Source organism: Lottia gigantea, assembly GCF_000327385.1.
Source record: "Lottia gigantea unplaced genomic scaffold LOTGIsca_57, whole genome shotgun sequence".
NCBI classification, from domain to species: Eukaryota; Metazoa; Mollusca; class Gastropoda; family Lottiidae; genus Lottia; species Lottia gigantea.
Genome location: NW_008709945.1, coordinates 643,111 through 667,767, shown reverse-complemented (window position 1 = coordinate 667,767; position 24,657 = coordinate 643,111). Strand labels below are relative to the sequence as shown.

At 32.7% G+C, this 24,657-nt stretch overlaps 3 protein-coding genes across 3 annotated transcripts; 1 reads left to right on the top strand and 2 right to left on the bottom strand.

Moving 5' to 3' along the window:
- Window positions 1–988: 988 nt before the first annotated feature.
- LOTGIDRAFT_234940 (hypothetical protein) lies at window positions 989–5,613 on the bottom strand (the record flags this gene model as incomplete). The annotated part of the gene is made up of 4 exons (XM_009063343.1): window positions 5,206–5,613; window positions 4,394–4,580; window positions 1,701–1,821; window positions 989–1,216 (listed from the first exon to the last, which is right to left on the bottom strand). Exons 1-4 carry the CDS (start codon window positions 5,243–5,245, stop codon window positions 989–991), a joined length of 576 nt encoding a protein of 191 aa, XP_009061591.1. The 5' UTR covers window positions 5,246–5,613.
- A 4,347-nt stretch (window positions 5,614–9,960) lies between these two features.
- LOTGIDRAFT_234939 (hypothetical protein) lies at window positions 9,961–16,016 on the bottom strand. Its single transcript, XM_009063342.1, has 12 exons — window positions 15,908–16,016; window positions 15,537–15,671; window positions 15,015–15,222; window positions 14,634–14,737; window positions 14,081–14,393; window positions 13,639–13,826; window positions 13,226–13,351; window positions 12,578–12,730; window positions 11,956–12,117; window positions 11,479–11,597; window positions 10,995–11,146; window positions 9,961–10,581 (listed from the first exon to the last, which is right to left on the bottom strand). Exons 2-12 carry the CDS (start codon window positions 15,561–15,563, stop codon window positions 10,064–10,066), a joined length of 2,070 nt encoding a protein of 689 aa, XP_009061590.1. The 5' UTR covers window positions 15,564–15,671; window positions 15,908–16,016; the 3' UTR covers window positions 9,961–10,063.
- Window positions 16,017–18,240: 2,224 nt separating this feature from the next.
- LOTGIDRAFT_194127 (hypothetical protein) lies at window positions 18,241–24,039 on the top strand. The gene is made up of 12 exons (XM_009063341.1): window positions 18,241–18,338; window positions 18,563–18,662; window positions 18,948–19,061; window positions 19,534–19,640; window positions 20,292–20,399; window positions 20,628–20,662; window positions 20,959–21,137; window positions 21,490–21,594; window positions 21,783–21,924; window positions 22,405–22,528; window positions 22,927–23,026; window positions 23,549–24,039. The coding sequence occupies exons 1-12, from the start codon at window positions 18,262–18,264 to the stop codon at window positions 23,738–23,740; spliced, it is 1,383 nt and encodes a 460-aa protein (XP_009061589.1). The 5' UTR covers window positions 18,241–18,261; the 3' UTR covers window positions 23,741–24,039.
- The last annotated feature ends 618 nt before the right edge of the window (window positions 24,040–24,657 follow it).

Here is a 24,657-nt window from a genome sequence, read left to right as displayed (position 1 = left end):
TAGTATACCTGACATCAATACAAGATAACATAAGATTATTCAAAGCTATATCTATGCCATTTTAAGATAGCACACACTTAAACCTCCTTTATCAGTTTTTTAATATATTTTCATACGCCCACACGAAATGTTTTGTTTTACCAAATTTCCTGTGGAGTCAAAAGACAATTTTTTCTGAACAGCCTGACTAATAACTATATTACATAGAATGTAACATACCTAACCTCTCTCAAATCTTCTATTGAAATATTAGATATCAGTCAGTACATCAGATATTTTACAAGTCTGATCTCAGCAATCATAAAAAAGTCCTACCCAAAAATGTTCCAATAGGGCAAAATGTGGGATAGGCCCATTAAGAAATATTTTTCAAATTTCTAGAATGCATTATATGAACATCTTATTACATAGACATCAAGCAGGAGCAAACTTGTTGACAACTAGCACATTTAAAATATGAATCAACAAAGATAAACTTTGCACAAATAAAGCAAATCTTTTTTTCATTGCTAAGATACCAATATTAAAGGCCTCGTGCTTTGATAAATGAAAAATTGTTTGACTATCACAAAAGTTGATCATCATCATCCTTGCAACGCCACAAGCTATATAGGTATATATCAGAATGGTAGCATGTAGCAAGAGCACTGTGACTTCAAAAAATATTATGAATAGTGATTGAAATAGTGCTAGGTATTGCTATAAGAGGGTCATGATATGATAGGTAAAGTGATATTATATAATGGGATAGATATTAAAAATTTATCTTCAATGTTTCAATATTTATTAATTGATAACTTTATAACTGTGATATCTGGTAATGTAGTTAAAAGGAGTTGAAAAATCGGTTGCAATTTAAAATGTATCAGTAATAAACCTTTAAATATACAATTTGATTTGATTCGCAAATTGTTTTGATAAATTTTAACGTAGGAAATATTGGATCGCAAAAAAGGTCATTTTGAATCGCAAACTGTGATGCGATACTTTAATTAAACACTGTTTGTGCCAGCGCTTGAATGAAGACAATCTTTTTTTTTGATTGATTTGATTGGTAAATCATGGCATAAATTAAACTATGTACCTTCAGAGATGTAAAGCTGTCTTGACATTGGTTCAATATAATATATGAAATATATAGGTATGGTAAATATCTTGTTAACAGATATACTGATTCACCATCAATACTCAAGTCTTCTATACACTTCTCATCTAACTAAGGAAAAGAGTTAAATTGTTATCAAAACAATATATCCTTACGAGCTTATATTCAAGGTCAGGTCTTGCAAGAGATAATATAATCTTCAACACGCATCTCATTTAGATAAGGAAAATATCAAATTGTTAACCACAATTCTTTATCATTACTGGTTTTAAGCAGAGTAAGTAAGATGCATATCTTCCAGATAGCGCCTCATTTCTATACTATAACTAGCTAGTCAATTTTGTTAGATAGACTACTCTTAATTTAGATAGAATCCAGATTTAAAATGGACATAAAATTTAAAGTCTCATACTTGGTCAATAAAAAAGTTGGACTAACAATGTGCCATGACTAAAGAATAGAATTAGGTTTTCGTGATAGCAAGTCTCATTTTTTAAGCAATTCTCTTACTGTTTAGGTCCACAAGCTTTAAAAATGTTTTTGTAGCTTGTCAAACAATAACGAGTTCTGAAGACTTATTAAATTTCAAACAAACCTGAGCTATAAACTGATTCTGTATAAAATCTGTAGGAGGTTGTGATGTAACAGGTCCTAACCAATTATTCTGGATAAATAATTGTAAACTGGCTGCTCCAACCAACAAAACATCAAACTCTCTGAAAATTTTAATATCTCATCAGTATAAAAAAATGGATTCCCTTAATTTCATTTATGAAAATGAAGATAGCTTGCGTTGCAAGGTAACATACGCCCACTGGCAGCTGTCAGAAATAATAAATCAGTCTTTAGTGACTAAAGTACGAATTTTCTCATATTGAAGAAATTATTTATGCTGAGTAATTCCACAAAATTTTTTAAAATCAATATCAATAACCCAAATACAACAAACAATTAAATCACATAGCTCTAATCAATGGCAAAAAGCAACTTTTGACATGTGTTAACTAAGTCAAGGGCAATAACTAAAAAAATGTTCATAAAAAATAACTCTTGTTAAAACTTGTCCAAGATCTTATCAATTCCAATGATCACACCAAGTTTCATCAGAATCGGTTGAAAACTGTAGCTTCTATTGTGCTCACAAACAAATTTTGACACGTTTTTCGTAAGTTAATAGCATTAATTCAAAAACATTTCATCGAAAATGCGTCAAGTTAGAACTTGTCCGAGATCTTATCAATTTCAATGATCACACCAAGTTTCATCAGAATCGGTTGAAAACTGTAGCTTCTATTGTGCTTACGAACAAATTTTTTACAAAGTCAAGGGCAATAACTCGAAAACCGTTCATCAAAAATGCATCAAGTTAGAACTTGTCCGAGATCTTATCAATTCCAATGATCACAACAAGTTTCATCAGAATCTGTTGAAAACTGAAGCTTCAATCCTGCTCACAAACTATTTTTAACAAATTTTGACGTGTTTTTACATAGTCAAGGGCAATAACTCAAAAACTGTTCATCGAAAATGCGTCAAGTTAGAACTTGTCCGAGATCTTATCAATTCCAATGATCACACCAAGTTTCATCAGAATCGGTTGAAAACTGTAGTTTCAATCCTGCTCACGAACTATTTTTAACAAATTTCGACGCGTTTTAACAAAGTCAAGGGCAATAACTCAAAAACCGTTCATCGAAAATGCGTCAAGTTAGAACTTGTCCGAGATCTTATCAATTCCAATGATCACACCAAGTTTCATCAGAATCGGTTGAAAACTGTAGCTTCAATCCTGCTCATGAACTATTTTTAACAAATTTCAACGCGTTTTAACAAAGTCAAGGGCAATAACTCAAAAACCGTTCATCGAAAATGCGTCAAGTTAGAACTTGTCCGAGATCTTATGAATTCCAAAGATCACAACAAGTTTCATCAGAATCGGTTGAAAACTGTAGCTTCAATCCTGCTCATGAACTATTTTTAACAAATTTCAATGCGTTTTAACAAAGTCAAGGGCAATAACTCAAAAACCGTTCATCGAAAATGCATCATCTTAGAACTTGTCCGAGATCTTATGAATTCCAAAGATCACACCAAGTTTCATCAGAATCGGATGAAAACTGTAGCTTCAATCCTGCTCACAAACAATTTTTAACAAATTTCAAGGCGTTCTAAGTCAAGGGCAATAACTTAAAAACTGTTCATCGAAAATATGTCAAATTCGAACTTGACCGAGATCGTATCAATCTTAAGCATCACACTAAGTTTTATGAAAATCAGATAAAAACTGTAGTCTCTATAGTGCTCACAAGAAATGTTGACGGACGGACCGACGGACAGGGGCGACGACAATATACGACCACATATTCATGTGGGCGTATAAAAACTGTTTATCGAAAATGCGTCAAGTTAGAACTTGTCCGAGATCTTATCAATTCCAATAATCACACCAAGTTTCATCAGAATCGGTTGAAAACTGTAGCTTCAATCCTGCTCACAAACTATTTTTAACAAATTTTGACGTGTTTTTACAAAGTCAAGGGCAATAACTCAAAGACCGTTCATCGAAAATGCGTCAAGTTAGAACTTGTCCGAGATCTTATCAATTCCAATGATTACACCAAGTTTCATCAGAATCGGTTGAAAACTGTAGCTTCAATCCTGCTCACGAACTATTTTTAACAAATTTCAACGCATTTTAACAAAGTCAAGGGCAATAACTCAAAAACCGTTCATCGAAAATGTGTCAAGTTAGAACTTGTCCGAGATCTTATCAATTCCAATGATCACACCAAGTTTCATCAGAATCAGTTGAAAACTGTTAACTACAATCCTGCTCACGAACTAAACTAGTGTCCAAAAGAAACGATACCACCTGTTTGCAACGACATAAAAGAAAAACTAAACAATGCAGAAGTTTAGGATTGGTGTTATGCTTTTGAGAAATCCTTTCACAACATCTGTACAAAAATTTCATTTCAATAAAATCTGTACAACCAATATGACAAGCTATTAAAGATGGGTAGGGTCGAAAAAAGAACATTTCGTTAGAGCACTGATCACAGAAACAACGGGAAATGTCACACCACACGTCACAAAGTCAAGTCAGTAGCGGGTATGTCCACCGTGAGCATCAATACATGCCAGAACACGCCTACATGAATGGCATATGAATCTGGTTAGATTACAATGTAGACTGATACAAATAAGTAATTACAAAATGAAATTCTAATCTTATTTTAATTGGGCACAAACAGCACAATATACATGTATTTCAAATTTTCTACTTACACTTGTTGTTTATTATCTGTAGAACTTAATACACTATCAATATTACATTTCACCATAGAAACCAAATCATCTTTAGTAGAGCTGTTTTCTTTTAAAATTTTCCGTCCGAAATTACTGCCAAGCACATCCTCATAGAGACCTTGCCTAAAATACTTGAGTAGCTGTGATTCCTCTTTGTTGTCACAATCTAAATGTTGTAATGATAGTGAAACAAGGATAATTTTAATCAATACATTTTCCTGTAAAATGATCAATAACTATTTCAAGTCCAGATGTTTCATAACAGTCTATATAACAGAAATATTAATCGTTTCAAAAAGCTGAGGGGATGACAAGCCAGACAGTGGCACAATAGCCTGTAATGAAATTGTAAGAGAAACTCATTAGTCAGCTATGACTAACAGACCTAAAATTCTAATTCGTAAGCGAACGCCCTGCTTTGTTTTCTTATTGATTTTTTTTTTTTTTTTTTTTCGTCTACGGCAGGCCGGTTTTCTCGGCAACTGCAACAGGTACGGGAAAACGGACTTCATGGCGTTTTGTAACTCGTGGCTAATCACAGTTTAAATGTAAAACGAAAATTTTCTGAGCAACATTACGCAAAATTGCAACAAACGGAAAATGGACTCTAGAGGGCGTGTTTATCAACCGATTTTGATCGCGTTTTCTGCATCGTATTTCTTGTAACAAAAGACAAATGATATTAGTTGAAAAATTTTCGATTTTCGAAAATTCGTTCAATACTTTTTTTTGCCGTAATTAATCAGAAAATACAATTTGGTTGTTATTTGGTGGATTGTCTTGAAACTTACATGATGTAGACTGCCAGCATAGTGGAATTAAAGCACACATTTAAAATTTTTATTATCACTTCCGGTTTCGATGTTAGTACTTCCGGTGGTATCACTTCCGGTGAAATTGAGTTATGTCCAAAATAACATATGCACTATAGTACCAGCCTAAATACAAACTTACTAAACTGAAAAAAATCGCACCGGAAGTAACATGTAGGCCGCCATTTTCATTTGCCTCATTTTCCAGAAATTGCTATTCAGAGGCCATTTATCATTCGATTTGTGTATCTTTTGTGTCATACAATACGTTTAATGTCTGTCTACAAAAAATGGGAAGCATAATTTTGAATTTCGGTTTTGCCTTTTTTATACGACCTGATGTTTTTTTTCAGAGTTTGAAGGCTTATAACTCATGACCTTGACCTTTGATGACCTTTATATTGACCATGGTGATAAAGGCTGCCCTTGACCTTCTTGTGACCTTTTGACCTTTGGGGTCTAACAACAACTTCTGATTTTATAGGGGTCTAACTATGGTCTATTTGGCATTTTTGCAGTGCTGTATCTCAAACCCTAATTGACTTAGCGCCATACCACTTTCAGATTATTAATGCACTTAATAAATGGTTTCAATTCATGTGGCATTTGATGATGTCAAAGTCACATTAAAGGAAATGTTGCAATTTCCTTAAAACTTTGAACGCGTCTATCAAAGGAACTTGGCCTCGGATGACGTTGATATTTACATTAATGTTTACTATTGACTTCAGCTTTTACATGATGCTAATATTTTTTGTGTCCAACACGTGGTTTCGGTTTTATGGGTGTCACTTAAAGTTGAGTTTGCATCTTTAAAGCGTCCTCACATGTGCCCTATTAGACGTAGAGCAATAATTCTGTCGAATTCAAAATGCTGAGATCCTGCGCTTTCCAATGATATATAACATGCATGCTTTACATGCAAATTCAATGTCCCATTCACTTAACATGCGGCTATTATTATATAAATCGGCTAATTAGATTAACCTGGCTGTCAACCCCAATAGAAATCAAAGTTTCAGTTGTTTTAAAGATACCCTCTCTTTTATATTATTTTAATAATACATGTTTTACGTCCAGTTATAGTATATGAATAAGCTCCTTGGTGGATTGAACCATGTTATACTGTAAATTGAGCTTACGGAAGCACATAAAAGGGATACCCCCACTTAATTTCCCAACTTTCTTATTTCTTATCCGATTTTCACCAAACTTGGTATGTATGTGTATAATCAAATTCTGAATCGATGCAAATATTGAATTTTTGTTATGCGCATGAGCATTACCAACTTTCTTATTTCTTATCCGAATTTCACCAAACTTGGTATGTATGTGTATAATCGAATTCTGATTTTAATGGAAATATTGAATTTTTGTTGTGCGCATGCGCATTACCAACTTTCTTAATTCTTATCCGAATTTCACCAAACTTGGTATGTATGTGTATAATTCAATTATAAATTCGATGGAAATATTGAATTTTGTTGTGCGCATGCGCATTATCAACTTTCTTATTTCTTATCCGATTTTCACCAAACTTGGTATGTATGTGTATAATCGAATTCTGATTTTGATGGAAATATTGAATTTTTGTTGTGCGCATGCGCATTATCAACTTTCTTATTTCTTATCCGATTTTCACCAAACTTGGTATGTATGTGTATAATCAAATTCTGAATCGATGCAAATATTGAATTTTTGTTATGCGCATGCGCATTACCAACTTTCTTATTTCTTATCCGAATTTCACCAAACTTGGTATGTATGTGTATAATCGAATTCTGATTTTGATGGAAATATTGAATTTGCGTTGTGCGCATGCGCATTACCAACTTTCTTAATTCTTATCCGAATTTCACCAAACTTGGTATGTATGTGTATAATTCAATTATAAATTCGATGGAAATATTGAATTTTGTTGTGCGCATGCGCATTATCAACTTTCTTATTTCTTATCCGATTTTCACCAAACTTGGTATGTATGTGTATAATCGAATTCTGATTTTGATGGAAATATTGAATTTTTGTTGTGTGCATGCGCATTACCAACTTTCTTAATTCTTGTCAGAATTTTATAAATCTTCGTATGTATGTGTATAATCCAATTCTAAATTTAATGAAAATATTGAATTTTTGTTCTGCGCATGCGCATTACCAATTTTCTTATTTCTTATTCGAATTTAATCAAACTTGGTATGTATGTGTATAATCCAATTATAAATTCGATGGAAATAACGAATTTTTGTTGTGCGCATGCGTATTACCAAATTTCTTATTTCTTATCCGGATTTAATCAAACTTGGTCTTTGTAATTGACAAACATTCTTTTATTCCTAGTCAATATACATTAAACTCTAGGCACTTTTGGATATTTGAATTTAGAGATGCAGAAAAGTATTTACATCAATGTAATTGCAATAGACCATCTTCATATGTACCTGAATGTTGTAACACGCCCTGCATCAGTACTGTTATTAGAACAGTTCTAGTTTTAATTGTTTTTTGGTTGTAAAAAGGAGAACATAGATCAGTATTAAATATCTATATACGGTAGTGTAACCTATATTCGTGCATATAAGGATTCAACACCAAATTTCATCAAATGAAATTTTTTTATTATATCTGAGAAGTTTCCTCAGATATTCTACAAAATAATTAAAATTGGTTTGTTTCGATTTTTTTTATGAATCCCTCACTTTGACCCATATTTTATGAGTAACCAACTCGACAACGGCGGCAAAATGCGTCACCTATTTTCGTGTACAATGTTTGATCTGTAAATAAGTCGAGAAAAAACACATTGTATGGATATCCATTGGTGTAATTAACTTCTCTTAGTATTTAACTTTAATATCAATTCATTATAACTCGTGACAATTCCTTCAAAGATTTAAAGAAAAAATAGAGACTGACAAAATAAGATAGTAGCGTGATTTATTGCTAAAAATCATTGAAACAACATAAGAATATATAGAATTTTTCTGCTGACATGGAATCCGCAAGTTGATCATGTGACTTCATTCATTGGACTACATTCTAGCAGACGACTCTTGGAATTCCGATTACAGCATGGGATAATAAGGAAATTCGGTCAATAAAAAATGTCGACTTTTGGTAATAACTTGAATCTGCCATTTTGTATTTGTCAAAGTAAACAATAATACATTTTACCTTGCTTGTAACTACTGGATTCATTCTACTAGCTGTAAGCTGACATTGTAGAGATTACCCATGTTTATCAAAACAAGCAAATGCGGAGGCCACGCGAGGTCGCACAATCATGTAAATTATCAATCATTTCTTGAGATGCACGAAAAATAGGTTAGCAGGAAATTAGGTTAGTTGACTGTATGGCAACCTGTGACTGTGAACGCGAAAAAAAAGATCGATATGATGTCAACTACAGTGGTTGAAAGTCTCTGATCTGATAGAGAATATATACTGTCCATGAACTGAGTTGGTCTACAGGTTGATGAAAATCTTCACCAAAGAAGACATTATTAGTTAAAAATAAAGATTTTACAGAGGAGAATTGTTCATTCATTCATGCAATTGAATTTTTTATTTGAAATATTTTTTGCGCCAAGCATTTAAGTGTAGACTGTAGGCCTACAGTGTTGGCAGTGGACAGAGGAAGTGGATAAGTTGAGTGTGGTCTGAGTTGCAGGAGGGTAAGCTAGGAGTTACTGCTACGATTCTACATTGTCACTTACCTGTAGATAAACAAAAATCACCAGTCGCTAAGCTCACTTCTTGTTGCAACATATACATTTTAATTTTAATTAATCTAATCTGTATCTGAATTAATATCTTTGTTTACAATGTTACATGTGTGTTGTGGGGGCTGCCATCTTGGATTTTAATAATATTGTAAACCATGTAAAGGGAGATAACTCTTATATTTCAAGTAGTTTCAGACAGCAACAAATGAGTAGAACAAATACAGAAAGGTCACACACTTGTTGTGAAAACTTATATCTTCTCTACAATTCTTCACAAAAAGCACATATTTTTATTGATAAAAATGTAGCTCTGAACTCCTGTTTTAATTTTTACTGTTCCTTTCAACACTGTTGTTAATAAACCATCGTGTCCAAACCACACCCCCATTCGTCATACTTCCTCGGGGTTAAGACCCTGTCAAAACCTGTATTTGTGATACAATGTTAATTAACCTGCAGACTAATACAAAGAAAATATCTCTTTATCAATATTTCATTACACTTCTATAGAAGCCAAGAAAAAGTCTATTTTTTGTCAGCTGAGACTTAGAGCCAAATCAAAGTTAATAAGCCTATCTGAGAAATAGTCTGACAAATATGGCCCGACCTGTGATATACTGATAGGATTTCGGTACAGCCCCACATAGAACTATAATACAGTCGATGGATAGACTTGAGTTGTACAAACTAAACAAGTCTACCCCTCGATTGTGGTACTGTGTGGGGCACAGGAACATTGAAGAATATCTGGTTATGTCTTGATGGACTCATTAATGGGTCAGCTTTGTAAAGTTATCAAAGTTAGCTTTTGTTTTGGTGAAAATTTTCAATAACTTGAAAAGTGATATTTTATGTCTGGCCTTGAACGTGCCAATACGTATATAAGATCCTAGGCACTGGTAGGGCCTGATTTTCTGGGCTATCTGTGTGTTGGCCTGTGCCAATGACATTTCAAGAGTCATATCTTGACAAGCCTTAAAGATAGGTCTTTTTGTTTGATTGTGAAACATTAGCCCGTAGAACATATTTATAACACTTAAATAAAAGTATATCACAAAATATTTGCACCAATATAAATAAAATTTTACACAACATTCCTTGAATTTATTGAAGTCTTAACTTGGGGTCAGAGTGCGTAAAGAACGAAAACTTTGACTGGATGATGGTCTGTCCACAGACGGAGGTCGGGGTACAGGATTAATGTCTCTCGAATCACAAGCACCTGGGGTAGGAGTTAAGTCCCCAGATTCACTGCCACACTCAGAGAATGATTCTAATACAATACTGGAGTCTTTTAAACTATTACATATGATTTCTATTGACGAATGTTCAGATGAATTCTTTAGACGGTTCGATGATTGTGATTCATTATTCAATCCCTGGGAGATCAGAAATGGACTTTTATTAATTTCAGGTAAAAATGGACGTTTTTTTGTATATTCGGGTTTATAACTGTCCTTGGATGCAGAATAGATATTCTGGCTATACTGATTAGTTGGTTTAGAATTGTCACAGTTTGTGTCTTCTGTCAACTTTCCATCAAATGTCAATTTTCCAATATCCTTGTCATCATCAATCTCAGCCTCAGCTACAAGTTTCCATGTTTCTGCTAATATCGGCTCCAGTTCTCCATCTTCAATGAAAAAACAATTCAATGACAAATTCATTCCAAATTTCTCAGTTTCTAAAAACTAACTATTCAGATATTTCTTTATTAAGGAAATTTCTATAAGTCATATATTTTATCTCAGTATTTGTGCACATGAACAGTGCAATGGAGCTTGTTAACAGAACAGACACAATATTAACATCTGAATTGTATTGAAAAGAGTTCAGCCTCTCTGCTCATTATCTGTTATAGGATTTAAATTTTCATTTCAACACCACGTTTAATCCACAATAATAGTCAAAACCATAAACTGACCTTTTGTAAATTAATTGGTCATTTAAAAATATTATATAGAACATCTTCAAAAGATAGAAAATTAATTGCTACTTCAATTCATTTTTTGATAACTTAAGAGTGGAAGTGTTTATGGAACCAACCTGAATTAGTAGCATATTCCTCAGATTCTGCTACTGATGAAAGCTTGGTGCTAATTGGACAATAAGCCTCAGACAGTAGCTTCTGGAGAACATCATGTGATAAAACAGGAGGGTTGTCATAGATACTAGACCGTGATGTTGTTTGTTCGGATCTGTAAATAAAGTTTATTGTTAATATCTATATGAGTTATAATTTTTCCATATATCTAAAACACTATGCAGTGTGCAATATGTGAAATCTTACCAGGACAGAGTGGCAATGTTAACTCTTAATTGATTTGCAGACTTTGGTTAATCATCCTTGGACTGCATCACTGACAGGTGGAAAATCTGGCCATATATTCTCGCAACGATCTACGCACTAGGACGCTAAGATCTTTTCAAGAATATGGGTTATGAATATATTAGCACAATAGATCAATATTGATTACCAGACTCCTTGGTTGATGAACAAGCAACACTTAAAAAATGTTAGGTTACATACTGAGGTGTGGTATCTGGCAGGGTGTAATTGTCAGTCACACAGGACGACCTTGACATTGATCGAACACACTGATCTAATAATTTATTCAGTTGGTCTCCTGTTAAACTTGGTGACTCCAACTACAAAATACAATGGTATATATGTTTGGGGTTGGAGCTCAGATGAAAAAATATTGAATCATTGAAAATATGCCACTAACAATAGCTTGTGATGTAACTTTTGTTTTAATTATGCTTTTTTGAAGCAATATTCAATCTACTGCAAACATATCAAACTGGACCAGACTAACCAGGCCTTGCAAAATTAGACCGATTACACCTTTTTATCCTATGTTCTGAATTAGTGTACGATGAAAGTGTTTAAGGTTGGATCCTTTCCCTATGCATGTTTTGATAATTACTGTTATGTATGTGTATATTTAGAGGAATTCATTTGCAAAATTTGGGGTGTAAATTATTCCAGTCTTCCTTATGTTACCTTCATTTCTCTGGGGTTATGAAATGCTGCTAATTCATCTTCAATATGTTTTAATTTCTCTTTCATTTCACGTTGCTCCTTTGTTTCAATCAAACTTCGTTCTCCATATTTTTCAAAATCTAACACAGACGATTTTACATCAACTCTTGTGAATAATCTTGACTGTGAAGAAATAAAGCAGTGAAACATGCAAACATTCCATTCCAAAAATAGTGAAAAATAGAAAAATGAAAAGATAAAAAAATGTATTATGAAATAAATTAATGAATTGTACAGAGAACCTACTGCAAGTGGAAAACTTGAAAGAAAGCAAAAATTAACAATTTGGCCAAACTTTCCCAGATTATCCATACCGATTTATTGTCTGCTTGCCTGGAATAATGGGAATATCCAAGGTCTCTTTACTGAAACAGGCAGACTGAGATAAGAATCTAAAAACATCAAGATTCCAACACTGTGACCAACCTCACTACAGTCCCTTCCCTATTACAGTACCTTTAAACATCTGGAGACCACAACTGCTTACGATAATAAATTGTATTGAAAATAGTATAAAGTATGTATATGGTGATAATCTCATGCCATACCAGTGAGAGGGAAAGGTTAAGATATAGATACCAACCTGTGTGACTGGTGTATAAACCAATGAGTCATATTCATCACTTGGTAGAATGTGTTTCAACTGACTGTCAATATTAGCTAGTGAACGCAGTTCAATATTACTCTGTAGGAAATCTCCACAGTGAACTGTAATCTGATATGGATTCTCTTCAGTCTAAAATTAATAATGAAATAAAATGAATGGAGGTTTATGTCCTACCTTTCTTCACCTGGGTTAATGGGTTAATGTACTAATGAAGATGCAATGCAGTGTGCAATGAGGCAAATTTTGTCAGGACAGCAGCAATAGGCTAATCTTTTTCGATTTCCAACTGTCGAGGGAACTTAACGTGTATAACCTGTAGAAAACAGAGCCTCGGTTTATTATCCCATCCAAATGACACGTCACTTTTTACATGTCAGTCCCTCCAATCTGCATCACTGACAAAAGCAGCCATTCTAACGTCCATTTGCTTAATAATTAGTTGTAAGTTATATTACACAGAGTTCATGGTTTATATGACAATGGATTCCGTCTCCAGCCAATATTCAAAGGTTCAACATAGATATCTGCTTTAACAGCCATTTCAAGCATGATACCATAGGTTTAACATAGTAAATGTATCAAAAAGAAACAAAAATGCCAGTATTTCATTTGACATTGTCTCACCATAATAATACTAGAATCATCCAAGTCAACTTCCTCCGGTAATGTTTCTATATCTGTCAATAAATCTGCTACTCTTTTCCTTTCCTCCTCAGTCATTGCGATACTTTCTTCAGCCTGACCTGCTAACTGAAATACGGTGCATAGATCATAAATTGATCAATGTGGAATATTTTATCAGAAAATTATAAAACATTTGTACATGCTTTTATTCATTTCAATGGTTAAAATATAACTTTATAGCATGATACGGATAACATATAAAAAATACCTTGTAGGCTACTATCTCAACAATCTTGCAATTAATCAAATCATATCATTGCTTGATTAAAAAATCATCATCAAATCATCACAATTTATTTTTTATAGCATAAAGTGTGTCGTGTATCAGAAATCCAAAAAATAAAGAATTTTACCTCTTTATTCCTTTTAATAAAATCCTTTTTCTTCTTCTTCTTTTTCTTTTTATCACCACTGACTGACTCGCCAGCGTCGTTTTCTGGTGTTGTACTCTTATCCTGCTCATTGTTTTGTTTGGTCAAATCTGATTCGTCAATCTGAGTTTGAAATACTGGTGTTACTTCTGGTTCATCCACTATTACTCCTGAAATAATCACAGGGAAATAAACATTTCAATTTCTTGCTCAAAATGTTAAGACTGTCCTAAATTCAATACTCTTTGCTCTATGAGAAGTGTATTGTGTATTTCACAGTGACTTGAAGTTAAATGGCCTCACTTTTTCCCCCTCTTAATAGGGCAAATAAACCTGACATGAAATATCAATATGAAAACTGAAAAAGTGAAGTAAAGACTGTCGTGAAAATTTATTTCCATTTAAAAAGAAAGACTAAATGTACCTTCATTATGACTCGGTGGAAGAGCTAATAATAAATATTTATCAGTGTTAGACTTGACTTCTTTGTGTTCACGATTTCCTCCTGATTTCAACTCTGTAATCTCTTCTCTCATTCTCCTCTCCAAGAGAACCCTTTCCCTTTTCACTTCCTTCTCACGTTTCACCTTTTTGTTTAAGATTCTGTCTAATTTTCTCATCTTTAATAACCCATCTCTAATCTTAGGATCCAAATCTTTTAAATCATCATCGGTCTTATTTTCATCTTTGTTTAAAATTTCTCCATTTTCTATTGCTTTCAATTTCTCTTTATACATCTGAAAAGAAATTACAGAAGATTTCTAACTTTCAGTGAGAATTGTTTGTTATTTGACGACGGTAATGCTCTTATTCATACCATCAGAGGAGAATGACTTGGTCAAAAAGCCCTCAGATAAACCTACCCACCCTACTCAAACAAGACTAGACATAAATATAACATTGGAAAAAAGGAGGTAAATTTGTCAAATTCTAATTCTTATTCCCTCTCTAACTCTAAGAAAAAAAAAAATTCAAACCTCCAATTCACTCTTCATTTCTTCTCGAACTTTCTGTTCAATTTCATCTTTGATATTTCTTAATAAATCCTTTTCTTCATCGCTTCCAATTTCCTCTTCTTCCTCTGTTTAAACAAATTTATGGAAATATTATCACAGAACATGCAAACCAAGAGAACAAAGACTACACAGCTTTTGACAGAAATGAAACATTAAGGAAGATGAATTTGACAAGGTAGGTCAAATGTTCAACAAATAACAATGTCTATCACATTTCAAAGCATAATATGCCAATATGCCAGTTATTTTGGGGCATTGGCTATTAGTCACATGTATGGATACGATCTTTGGCATTAGTGATCTTTACAATATATTGACTGATCCCAAATCATACCCACTTACCATAAGGAACCAACGTTCCACCCATTGCATTAGAAGTAGGCTTAATTATTGTCTTAGGTTTACTTTGATCATGTAGTATGCCAGAATTAGTAATAGAGACATCATCATCCTCTTCCTCACTCTCATACTCATACTCTCCTTCTGATGAAACATAGAACTCTTCTGAATTATCTCCCAGAGAATTTAGGTTGAGGGCTAGATCAGGATTCTACCAATGAAATGCAAATGTTAACTAGTGTTATTTACTCTCATAAATTATTGAAACTCTTAGAGACATAAATAAGCAAGTTGCACTTAAAATAAGCATATATAATGTGGTACCTGAAAATACAAAATTCCTGAATTCAATTAATTCAAGGAATTTCAATGCCATCCTTTAAAAATGATATCATATGACATCTTATGTAATATATTCATTCACTTCATCTTGATCACGATCTACTGATAAACAAGGTAAGCATCATCAATACTCTTATAAATTTTCAAATACTCAGATATTAAAAAAAAGGGTCCCAGGCTTACCTCTTGAGCTTTATCTTCCAGATTCATAATGGTATTTATGTAAATTATATAGTATATGGCTTTATTATTTATTTAATGTAGTGTTTTTAGTTTCTTGACTTGGACTTGATCACTTACAATGCAAATGACTTTAATCTGAAATATTATTGAGATGATACACAATACGACCCAGCTGCACGTCACATAAAATAACAAAAGTAGATTATAATTCGAGACATAGAAAATTTTTTTTAAAGAAGTACAAGTATAATTAAGATGTTGTTGACATAATTTCCATGGTAATGAAAAGTATAAATTACAAATTCATCAAAGTCAGAAACTCTCATCGATTTAAACGTTTTCATTTTGATCTAGTCTGTTTAGTTACTTACTTTCTAATAGTTTGATCTAAAAATTTTGTCTTAAAGATCAAAAAACAGCATTTGTTTTCGTAAAAATGTTATAAAAAAATAATTTATCGGCCATTTTGGAATATTTGTAAACTTCCGGTATTTTGCCTTTTAACAGCCGAAAGAAAAATTAACTATCAACCGATTGATCGATTTAGTTTTATTCATTTTCATATTTATCAACATTAATGTATTTGGTTTCAACTTTGATGCATAAAATGTTCACATCGTCTTACTATTTATTGCATTTAGTCGGTTAGGTGGTGATTGCGAGTTCAAAAACAATTTTTTAAATATCAGTGGGACTGGACAATTTGGAAGTATCAACTTCCGGTTGGCGGCCCATGTGTTGATCATTTTGGCAAAGATATATTTTTTTTAAATAAAAATATACGTCATTCAAATTTGAATCATGACCTCAAGCTCTATTCTGTCAATAGGTTGAATGGTGAACTAATGAAGTGTGGTTTCAGATAAGCGTGCAGATTTCAATTTACCATTAAATATTCCTGATTATTTACGAAACAATTTGATAGCAAAATTCAATTGCCTCAATCATAACATATATTTGCTTAGTCCCATTGTATGATTTCAAGGTGATACTTTCACCCATAATTTTACCATGAAGAAAGTGTCTGCATTTGCAGTGTTTTCGGCCAAATCTAAGAGGGTAAGTGAGAAATTGAACATAGCGCAATTTGATTTACAATTATCTGGCATGCATAATATAAATAAACCAAGTACTAACGACGACAACGATCCGAATTGCAAAACAAAACTTGAAAACCAAAACAACATTTTGGCCAAAAATTGGTAGCTGTTCAGTTAATGAACTTTTCCCATGAGGAAGTATATCAATCATAAGTTAATAAGTATTTCATAATGCAGAGTGGTATCAGATGTTTAGGAGAGTAAACATACCTTGGGCCTGTCTGGAGCCAGTTTATTTATTTCACACCATGTAACGATTAGATAAGGTAATAAGCTTGTGTATATTTTGGTTATTCACTCTATTTTTCCAGACTAAAGCCATGACCACAGAAGAAAGTGGTAGAGACTTGGAGGAAACAGAGATCAGAAAATCTTTTTTACGACGAGCATCAAGTACACCCACAGTTCCTGGGGATGTTAAGAAAGAATCTTCGACAAAAGGACAGAAAATACTGGTTAGTATAATAAACAACTTGTTAATTTAGGGTAATGTCAACAGAATGCAAGTTGAACTTGTGTTGGTGTTGTTTGACATTTTAAGGTATTTTATGTGATGTGTCTTGCTATGGGGACAACTGAATCTCAAAATACTTTGGATTACATGATTAATTAAGCATCAGCTTGTCAAAAAGTTAATTTTTACTCTCTGTAAACTGATATTGGTTATCAGTAGCAATTATATCTATTTTCAGAAAGCATTAAAAGGGGGAAGTTTAAGAAGTACGTTTAGAGGAGGTAAAAGTCGTCCGTCTGTATTACCAGATGCCCAGACTGATAGTCCGTATATTTCAACTGATAATGTCTCCAATGGTGTAGAATTAACTGGACTAAAAAAGAGTGCTGATCATGGTAGTCTTACAAGCGTCAAATCTGTTGGCAGTAAGAAATCAAAAAGCTCCCCAGGTAAGATAATTATTCTGAAAGGACCACCCATTTGTAAGAGAGTGAATCACAGAGTTTATCAAGTTGATATTTCAAAACAAAATCTTCCATAACCAGCCCAAAACTGGATGAATTATAAACTCCTTGGCTAATTACAGTTAAAAGACAATTTAAGAACTAGACTCCTTACCATTGATTTTAATTAATGAGAATTTGAATGAGTTTTTACTTGAAGTAAACTTGATTAATATTTCAGTTAAATCGAAGTCCAGTGAATCCACCAAGTCACCAATCAAGAGTAAAAATACGGCAAGTGATGACTTAAAAGTTCCAAAACGTGTTACACGTACCACCTCACCATCCAAACGACAGCTGGAATCTCCAGAGTTAACACAACCACCTGTCAAAAAGAAAAAGAAGGAAAACAAAGCTGAAGAACTGAACAGTGAAGTAAGATTTGAAATGAAAAAATTAGAGGACATCATTGGCATTTTATGAACTACTGTTTAGGTGGAAGTATTTGAAGATATCCTGGGAGAGGTTCTCGGAAATTTAGGCTTGTGACAAAGAATTTTTACATTCAATAGTGTTTGAAACTGCTGTATAATATTATTTTAATCAGAACTCTTCATCATTAGGAAACTGTATGGAGAAAGCTAGTTAATTGTTAGCATGTATTACTATTGCAGGATAATGTAGAAGACACAAATAAAGATTTAGAATTAACATCTAAACTACCCTATATGTTTGACAGTTCTAAGGAAGCTAAGAAATTATTTGAATGCATCATACATCCTGTGAAATTAGATAGATTCTTCAAGTAAGTTAAAATCTGTAGATTCCTCAAGGTACTGAATGTATGGGATTAATAGTCTGAAGTGGTTTTGTCAGTCTGTGGTTATTTGCTGAACTTAAGGTTACAGATTACAATGACTAAATTTTGATGGATTTGAAGTTGTAAATAATATTGCTTGAGTGTGTCTCCACTTTTTGTAGACACATTCTTTTATTGTAGTTAATTCTAATGTGCATCTTTCATTACAGTGAATTGTGGGAAAGGAAACCATTATTGATTAAACGTCATATAGCTAATTATAATGATGGTTGGTTTAGTACAGCTGAACTAGATCATATACTAAGACAGGTGGGTAGACATCCATAGCATGGGTTAAGCTTTTTATCAAAGAAACTTTCAGTAGATGAGTTCAAATAATATGGTTCTTATGTCTTATGCATTAGAAGGTTATTAACCTATGTCACTAATTCGTCTTAAAAAACCAAACTCATTTACATGTTAATTGTTTCACTATCCTTTGATAAGAGTTATCCCCCTTGTTTTTTGAGATTTTATGGAAACTGAATTTTTTTAATAGTCATTCTTGAACTTTCTGAGAATGTTTTCTAATCGTATATTTATCTACTTTTGTAGGAGAATATTCAGTACTCTGTTAATTTAGATATAACCTCTTATGAGAATGGTAAACGAGAAACACACAATCCTATTGGTCGAGCCTATGCCCCAGTTGTCTGGGATTACTATCAGGTTGGTTGGGATTTTTTTAGAAAACCAGGTCATATACCATTAATACTAATTTGGCAATTATTATATCTGGCACTCTATATTGATACTTGGCAAGGCAAACTTTTCGTTGGTCAGCCAATCTATGAATCCACATCCAAATGGAATATGTCTACTTTATGCCTCTTGGAGTGCTTATAAAGTTAGATTAACAATAGTTCTGTTAGTATTGTAGAATGGTCCCGAGACTTTTTTTTATTGTCATAGAACTTCACATGGTAGTTTTGTAAAATACTGTTATCATACGTCAATCAAAGTCAATGATAAAAGCAGTCTGTTATAGGGCAGAGCCTAATTTTACTTTCTCTTTACACAGATATAAACCGAATGCATGTGACCGCTGTTATCCAATCAAATCATTTACACAGTATCGCAATTTAATTATATATCCTTAATGAATATTTACTAGATCTATATTTTGTGTTTTTTTATTCAGAATGGTTGTTCAGTAAGATTACTAAACCCACAAACATACAGTCGTAGAGTGTGGAAATTACTAGCTGTCTTACAAGAGTTCTTTGGTTCTTGTGCTGGTGCCAATGTGTAAGTATTTCTTTGTCCATAACAGTATTTATGCCACAATATAGGGATGGGCGATATTGGTTCAAGTTGATATCACAATATTAAGCATTAATATATCACGATATGGGTATATATCGCGATATTTTTCAAGTTTGTTTTTTACTGGTTTTTGAAACAAAATTTTGATCAAGAAATTTTAAATGTAACATAAAACAATAAATATCTCTAAAAACACCCCAGTCTTGAATATGATGAAAATGCATCAAGTTACTGGATAAAATTGATCTTATCTGGACAAAACTTTTACGATATATCATGATAATTACCATATAACAGGATATGACGATATTTGGGTATTTTTTAATCAGGCAATAACTAACAATATAAATTCGCCCAGCCCTACCATAATACATTGTTGATAAAGCCATGCCATTCCGAATAAAAAAGGAACAATGGTTTTCATATTTCTATTTTTTTGCCTACCTTACTCATTTAATTGTTTTTTCTATTTTGAAGAATACAGCCATGTCTATTATGATGGTAGGAGTATAATATTTATTTTTTCATCATCTCTTTTTGCATTATACATACATATAATAAACAATCTTTTATGTAATTTATCTTGGATTGACATAAATATTTTAATTTTTTAATTCATAACTTACATTTAAGATACCTAACACCCCCAGGAACACAAGGTTTTGCTCCTCACTACGATGATATAGAAGCTTTTATATTACAATTAGAAGGTCGCAAGAATTGGAAATTGTACAGTCCCAAGTGAGTAAATAATTTATTTTGTTCAACAAAGTCATTTCTAACTGTGTTACAAGAGAACATTGTATCTGTATGTCTTCGTATCAGTACACCTTGATTTCTAGTGTTTTAAACTTGTGATCTATAAGGAGAAGAATTGCTATTGATGGAAATTTTATCTTAATGGGATATTGCTACTAAGGTACTGTATTATATGGTAATAAATCATCTTTTAAATTTGTTTTTCTCCAGAAATGAATCCGGGACTTTGCCAAGGTTTTCAAGTGGTAGGTTATTTTAGATTTAACTTGATATTAGCAGTGGGGTGGAAGATTTCTTCCTTTCATTTTATCTATAATCCTGATGCAAGAATATCCTTCATTTAATGGTTGCTAAGAGTGTTTCTTGTTTTTTGAAGAGGACAAGTACAATTGAACGGATTTCAAAGCATGCCTGTGATGTATGCAAAGTCCAATATACAGAAAATTTGGAGTCGAGAGATGAAAATTTTTTATCGTCCATCATATCTTTATAAATATTTGAATAGAAAGTATTATTAAAGATTTTGAATGTTTCTTTATAGATAATTTTAGTGAAGAAGAGATAGGTGAACCTATATTAAATATTGTATTGGATGCTGGTGATTTATTATATTTTCCCCGTGGTACGATCCATCAGGCTACAGCTCTAGAGGATACACATTCTTTACATATCACAGTATCCTGTTTCCAGAAAAACTCTTGGTATGATTTCTTTGAAAAGGTAACTCCATCTTTCATATTTACAAATGGATTAGTATTTTCTGTTAAATTTATAAACATATGAAAATAATTGCTGTTGGGCTATCAAGGCAGAAAGTAGGACGTAAAGCTCCATTCCTTTCCTTTCTTTTTTTGTGCTATCCAAGGAACATTCAAGAATTGAAATCGAATATTCTGTTGGATTCAATTCAACAAAAACAAAAATTCTTCAAATGTAATCGCATTCATGTCTCTTTGGATGTGAATTTGTCTAGTAAACACATTTATTGTTATTTACTTAGTATGTATGGGTTTTGTTTTTGTGTTTGTTAGTATATATAAAATTATATATAGTTATGATTACTATATTGTAGTTGATGCCAAGAGCTTTACAAATAGCATTTGAAGAAGATTTAGAATTAAGGAAAGGTTTACCTACAGATTATTTACATCACACAGGTGTAGTCAATTCAGATAAGGTAAGACACTTTTAACCTATGACCAAATGTTCACATAATGCTTACCTTTCCTTACATTTCTTAAACAAGAGCTCCTAATCCTAGTCTAGCAGAGGACAACTCTTTATTGACTGAGCTATTTCACTGCTACTGGTATCGTATCAGATCATGGTGGCATAGATTATCCAAAATTTTTCTATCTGAAACAGGAAAGCCCAGAAAGACAGTTTATAATGGGTAAAGTTGAGAAGTTAATGACAAGTATAATGAAACATGCTCCTGTTGATGCAGCTTTTGATCAAATGGGACGACAGTTTGTCCATGATAGTTTACCACCTGTTCTCTCTGAATGTAAGTTGCTTGTTGATAAATTGTTATTTGAACCTAATGTATTAATATACAGAATGTATTGACTTTTATTAAACTGGACAATAAGTCTTACTACTGATGTTGTAGAGAGGTGTTCTGACTTCTCTATAAGATAGTCACTACAAGTGAATTTTCAAAAGCCACAGATAATAAAATTTAGAAAACCTCTCTACAATCCATCCAGACTGCATGCTGAATTTGGTGTATAGCTGCTCAAGCTATTATCAGTCACATGACTCAACCTCCGTCATTAGCTACCATTTATTCTTTGATTTAGTGATAATGTGTTATTGTGTATGACAAAACCAAGCACCATACCTATTTAGAAATTTAATTAAAAAGTGACTAAATTGTGTATGCTTTCCAAAATTTCGTTGTTACTCTGAATAATGCATGGTTATCTGTAACCAGAATATGTTGTGTGAAATAAATGATCAGTACATCTGATATGTATTTTGATAGCTGAGAAGTCGTGTAGTATCCATGGTACAGGAGAGAGATGGGACAGTCAAAGACAACAGGTTACTAGTATGGTAGAAATAGAACCAGATACAATGATAAAGATAATTAGGAAGGGAGCTGTCAGGTATGATTTTTACATTGTAATAGCCTAAATCCTATTTCAGACAGTAATCTCTATGATTGAAACATTTACCAAAAGTTGCCATTTTAAACGGCTTGGCTCTTCTTTCATACCCTGCATACAATTATAAATTTACATGTGTTGTCTTTGTTGTAAATCAAATTCATAAATCTTTCTTGAAGTATCTTTTTTTTATTTGACCTTTAACCTGTTGTAAAGATAACATTGTATGAAGTATAAAGTTAAAATGAGAATGATAAGTTGATTTGAAACCATCATATAGTTCATATGTATCCTTGGTCAAGTCGAAAAACCATTAAGTCCTTGCTGTCTACAATATTCATCAGAGTTTCAAGTTAGAAATCTACTGTCATGTCATGTTAATAATTACTTGTCTTTAGATTGGTAATGGAAATGGATCAAGTACATGTTTATCATACATTAGAGAATCTACGATATTATCATGGTACCGAACCCCAGTATGTGGATATACCTATAGATGTAAGTTCAAATGTCAATTTCATGCCCCCCTCCTCCTCTTCTTACTCGACTGCCCGTCCTCTCCTACTCCCCTCACTTACTCCCCTGCCCTTCTTACGCTCCACCCCTTTCTCTTTCGACATGATTATTACAAATGATTTGATAAGAGCTTATCAGAGACATTAAGATCTTGTAAGTCTACTTTGTTGTGTCATATTTTTTTTTGAACAATGACAGAGATTGATAAGGTTCTATTTTTTCCCCGGCTCATTTTAATTTAATTTTCACCCTCGCTTTTCTCTTATATCAATCACAAGATAACCTTTGCATGAATCTAAACCTCAATTTCAAATAAAGAAAATAGGCCATTGTTTTGTATTTAACCCTTTGAACCCTGAGTGTAAATGAAATAAAATGTCATATACCCTGAACTCCAAGTAATATAAGTAAAAGCATATGACGTTAATGTTAATGTTGTGTTTACCAGCCGCTTGGGTTGAAACGGTTAAGCTCTAAACCTACCTTATATAAATCTATTTGCAGGCAGCACCGGCAGTGGAATTCCTGATCCATTCCTATCCCGAATATGTCCCTGTGGACAGTTTACCATTAGATGATATACAGTTGAAAATAGATATTGTAACAGCTCTGTATGAAAAGGGACTGATTTTAACGCAGGAACCTCTAGACCCAATCTATGAAGAAGGAGTGGATGAAAACGAAGCTCCTATGTGAAATAAAAATTTTATAGCTATATGACTTTAATGTAAATTTTATGTCCGTTTTGGAAACTGAACCGTATGTCAGTGATATGATTATGAAGACAGTGATTTGTGTACAGTGTATGGATGCTTCCTCTGACATTATAAACACTAAATATGTAACCATAGTAATTTTTTTGAGCTGGGTTATTTTCTGCGTGCGAGAGATGAATTTATATCTGTTAAATGAAATTGTTAAAATAATTTTCAACAAGATGACTTCAGATTTTTATTTTTAAGAGTCATAAAATGCATATGGAATTTCTTTCTTTTAACCTTGTCTAATGATAATGAAAAAGTATGATCAGTAGGGATAATAGTCATTTTCCCAATGTCAAGCTATTACAAACTGTGTCTTATACCTTGACTGCAATAGCTACGATTATTGTATCATAAAGGTTTGTGAATTTATCGATTTGATTGGACTGTACGCTACCGAATACAGCCTATGAGACTCAATGATTTCGCTAGAGTACAATCTACTAAAATTGCTGAATTCTGTGATACAAGTGTAGTGGCTATAAGACAAAGTTTGTAATAGCTTGACATTGTGAAGATGTGAACTAGTATACAGTTACATTGATGTACAGCATTAGAAATAAGATAAAGGAAAGGCTTGGCTTGAGTATTAGTAATGTACAGACAGTTTATTTTGGTTAATTGATCTTTTTATCTCACTAAAGAGAAAAGTTTTTCTGTCTGTTACCTTTAGATTCTTCAACTGTTTTTCTAAGTCTTTAAATTTTCTGAAAACAGTAACTCTAGTAGGCTATTAAAACATTGAATTCTTTTAGTTTAGATTTAGATATTTACCTGAAATAGCTTTTGTATCAAATTGTCAGCTAATATCAATTAACCAGGTAGATTACAATATATTGTACTGCATTAATT

Bases quoted from the DNA above. Each gene is read 5' to 3' on its own strand.
- LOTGIDRAFT_234939 (XM_009063342.1), bottom strand. From the start codon at position 15,563: ATGAATCTGGAAGATAAAGCTCAAGAG. The intron at 14,738-15,014 runs GTAAGTGGGTAT...TTGTTTAAACAG, and splicing joins TGGAACGTTGGTTCCTTATG to AGGAAGAAGAGGAAATTGGA. The intron at 12,731-13,225 runs GTGAGACAATGT...TATTAATTTTAG, and splicing joins ATGATTCTAGTATTATTATG to ACTGAAGAGAATCCATATCA.
- LOTGIDRAFT_194127 (XM_009063341.1), top strand. From the start codon at position 18,262: ATGTTTGACAGTTCTAAGGAAGCTAAGAAATTATTTGAATGCATCATA. The intron at 18,339-18,562 runs GTAAGTTAAAAT...CTTTCATTACAG, and splicing joins AAATTAGATAGATTCTTCAA to TGAATTGTGGGAAAGGAAAC. The intron at 20,663-20,958 runs GTAGGTTATTTT...GTTTCTTTATAG, and splicing joins TTTGCCAAGGTTTTCAAGTG to ATAATTTTAGTGAAGAAGAG.